This window comes from Ichthyophthirius multifiliis (assembly GCF_000220395.1).
Source record: "Ichthyophthirius multifiliis unplaced genomic scaffold scaff_1120509250709, whole genome shotgun sequence".
NCBI classification, from domain to species: domain Eukaryota; phylum Ciliophora; class Oligohymenophorea; order Hymenostomatida; genus Ichthyophthirius; species Ichthyophthirius multifiliis.
The window spans coordinates 11,412-14,688 of NW_004086501.1; the positions used below are offsets into that span (position 1 = coordinate 11,412).

The following is a 3,277-nucleotide window of genomic DNA, read 5'->3' on the forward strand; positions in this document are numbered from 1 at the left end:
ATAAGCATATTATATCATTAAAAGAAATATAAAAAATGCAAGAATAAATAAATATTTTAAATTTAGAAGAGATAATAGAAATTTAAAATAGATTAAATTTAAAAGATAATGATAAAGATTGTTAAGAATTAGACTTGACATTATTAAATTAATAATAATTATATAAAATAAAACAATTACTATAAAAAAAAAAAAATAATAAAGTGGAAAAAATTAAAAGCAGGCTTAAAAATTTCATTAAGGATAAGAAGAAAATGAATTAATAAATTAAATAATATAGACTTCTTAATAATAACAAAAATCAGACTAATAAAATAATTTTAATTTATAAAATGATTTAATGGAAATGAAAAAATTTGAAGAAAATAATTTATAACATAATATTATAGAAAAAAATTAATTTTAAAACAATAATAAAAAAAAAATAAGTTATCCAATTCGGAGAAAATAAATTAATAATATTAAGAAAAATTAAAATAAACTAAACTATAAAATTAATAAAATTATGCATTATAGATTAATAGCTAAAATATTAATAATAATTCGAATCACAATAGTAATATACATACTCCTAATTTTAATATTCATTAAAACTTAAATTCTTAATAATTATAATTATAATAACAGTAATAATAACAATAATAACAACAATAGCAATTATAAAATTAATAACATTTATAACAATAAGATTAATAATAATAATCATAATTATAATTGTAGTAATAATAACTTACTTAGCCAGGGGTAATTCTTTAAAATAGCTTTGATTATAATTATGAAAATTAAATTAAGTTTAACTAAAATTAAGATTCTTCATTAATAAACTATAATACGCCATATAATTATTATTAATTGATGTAATAAAATCAAATTCCTCCTAATTATCTATATAATTAACAGAATAATTAATAATCATTATATTAATATTAATTGCAAGGTTATAATTAACCTAACTAATATAATATTTGTTATAACATTTAATTTAATTAAAATAATTAATAATTAAATGGTTAAGAAGGGGGAAGTTTGTATTAATAAAATATTAAAAATGCTTAAACATTTTATACGGGCAATTAAAACTATTTGAATAGTTAATAATAACAATAATAATAATAATAATAATAGTAGTATTGTGGAACTAATCTTTTTAATGATGTAAATAATTTCTAACTTGGTTATTAATATTTAGGAAAACAAAATAATATTTTACCATTATGTAAATAAATAAAATATAACTAATTTATCTGTTTTTTATTTTAAATTTTTTAGTGGATAATGTTAGTGATTATGAAGAGTTGTGAAAAAATAAAAGTCAATTACAAGTTTTTATTTATATAAATATATACATATATATATTAGCATAATTTTTTTTTTTTTCAAAAAAAAAATAAATGTAATTTAATTATTATTTAAGAAATAATACTATTTAAAATTTTAGTTTAATTTATTTTTATTTTGTCTTTTTTTAAAATTATAATAAAAAATTAATTAATTTTTTTTATTAAAAATCTAATTATTTTAATTTTTGAAATATAAATATATATTTATATTATTAATTAAATATATATTTTATTATTAAAAATAAATTGTTTTTTTTAATCTTTTGATAAATAAAACTATTATAAATTATATAATCTGATCATATTTATAAAAAAAATTTATAATATCTTTATATATAAAAATAATAGGTATATATTTATATTTTTTTTATAAAAAATAGCTATTTATTTTAATTTATAATTATTTTTCTATTTACTTTTTATTTTAATTTATTTTGATTAAAAATCTATTAATATAATTCAAAATATAAATTATTTTAAATATTAATCTAATAATATGTTTTAAATAAATAAAATATCATTTTTATTTATTTTTATTTTTAATTCAAAATTATTATATATATTAACAAAAATTAAATATAAAAATTTATATTATATCTTTAATAACAAAAAGTTATTTTATTAAAAAATTAATAAATAATTAAAAGAAATATATATATATATACTTTATATTATATCTCAGCTTCAAAAAAATATAAATAAGAAAACTAAAAAAATGCTTAAAACATCTATTATCCAATAAAAAATAATAAAAGAATACAAATAAAAATTTAATATTATAAAATAAATCGTAAAAAAGACATATTATCTAAAATATGTTTATTCATAACCAGAATATAGAATAAAAAGCAAAAATAAGAAAACTAAGAAATAATATCAATATATAAGAAGGTTCAAGAATACGAAGAAAGGAAAGAAAGCCTGAAATCGGGAGAATGATAATAACTAAAGTAAATTAATCAAAGATATATAATAAAATAAAAAGAAGTATTAAATAAAAAAATAGTTATGTATAATTTTCAACAAAACTTATAGAATTATTTAAATAATATATGAAAAAAAAAAAAAGAGAAAGAAACTTTAGAATAAAAAATAATAAAATAAATCGTTATTTTATATAGAATCATCTTAAGCATATATAAATAAAAATAATTTTTCCTAATAGACTTTAAACCTAGAAACTTATTAATAACTTAAAATTTTTAAATAAATTAATAAATATTAGAATATATAGAGAAACAAAATTATAAATAAATTATACAAATAATAATAAATAATAAATATTGCGATTAATATTTTTAATATAAGATAATTAAAATAAAAATTAAAAAACTTAAAGTTATAATTAAAAAAAAAAATTAAAATTGATATATATAAAATGAAGAATAAATATATATATTTATATATATAAAATATATGTATATATATTTAAATATATTTATATATTTATATATATAAATATAAATATAAATATAAATATAAAAATATACATATAAATATACATATACTTATTTTAAATACTTTTCTATTTTATTTAATTTTTTATATATTAATTTTATTTAAATTTTTTATTTTTAATATTTATAATATTATTTTACTTATTTAATTTTATTTAAATTTTTTATTTTTAATATTTTTAATAATATTTTACCTATAAATGTTTTTTAATTTTTTTTTTTTTTAGATATTATAACAATATAATGAATAAATAACAAAATAATATAAATATATATTTTATATATTTTATATATATATATTTTGTTATCATATTGACTTAATAATTTTATTTGCTTATTACATTATTATTTTTTTAATATCTTATGTTTTTTTCGAATTTTAAATTTCATCATTATCTATTAATTAAATATCTGAATTTTTAGTACCATTAACTTTTTTAATTTCGACATTCTAACTTTTACACTTAACATATATATTAA

The 3,277-nt window shown here is 11.5% G+C and overlaps 1 protein-coding gene across 1 annotated transcript, besides 17 other annotated features; it reads left to right on the forward strand. All coding sequences in view use genetic code 6, as the record gives it.

Annotated features, from left to right (window-relative positions):
- Window positions 1–156: 156 nt before the first annotated feature.
- Window positions 157–191: a microsatellite.
- Window positions 157–192: a microsatellite.
- A 324-nt stretch (window positions 193–516) lies between these two features.
- Window positions 517–744, forward strand: IMG5_090580 (hypothetical protein; the record flags this gene model as incomplete). Its single annotated transcript, XM_004035708.1, has 1 exon — window positions 517–744. A coding segment is annotated over one exon (228 nt), but the record flags the coding sequence as incomplete, so codon positions are not given.
- Window positions 604–653: a microsatellite.
- Window positions 629–687: a microsatellite.
- A 348-nt stretch (window positions 745–1,092) lies between the features above and the next one.
- Window positions 1,093–1,124: a microsatellite.
- Window positions 1,125–1,517: 393 nt separating this feature from the next.
- Window positions 1,518–1,587: a microsatellite.
- Window positions 1,534–1,579: a microsatellite.
- Window positions 1,588–1,720: 133 nt separating the features above from the next.
- Window positions 1,721–1,776: a microsatellite.
- An 876-nt stretch (window positions 1,777–2,652) lies between these two features.
- Window positions 2,653–2,693: a microsatellite.
- A 36-nt stretch (window positions 2,694–2,729) lies between these two features.
- Window positions 2,730–2,847: a microsatellite.
- A 19-nt stretch (window positions 2,848–2,866) lies between these two features.
- Window positions 2,867–2,965: a microsatellite.
- Window positions 2,868–2,981: a microsatellite.
- Window positions 2,871–2,951: a microsatellite.
- Window positions 2,874–2,982: a microsatellite.
- Window positions 2,888–3,039: a microsatellite.
- Window positions 3,040–3,059: 20 nt separating this feature from the next.
- Window positions 3,060–3,111: a microsatellite.
- Window positions 3,067–3,091: a microsatellite.
- Window positions 3,112–3,277: the final 166 nt, after the last annotated feature.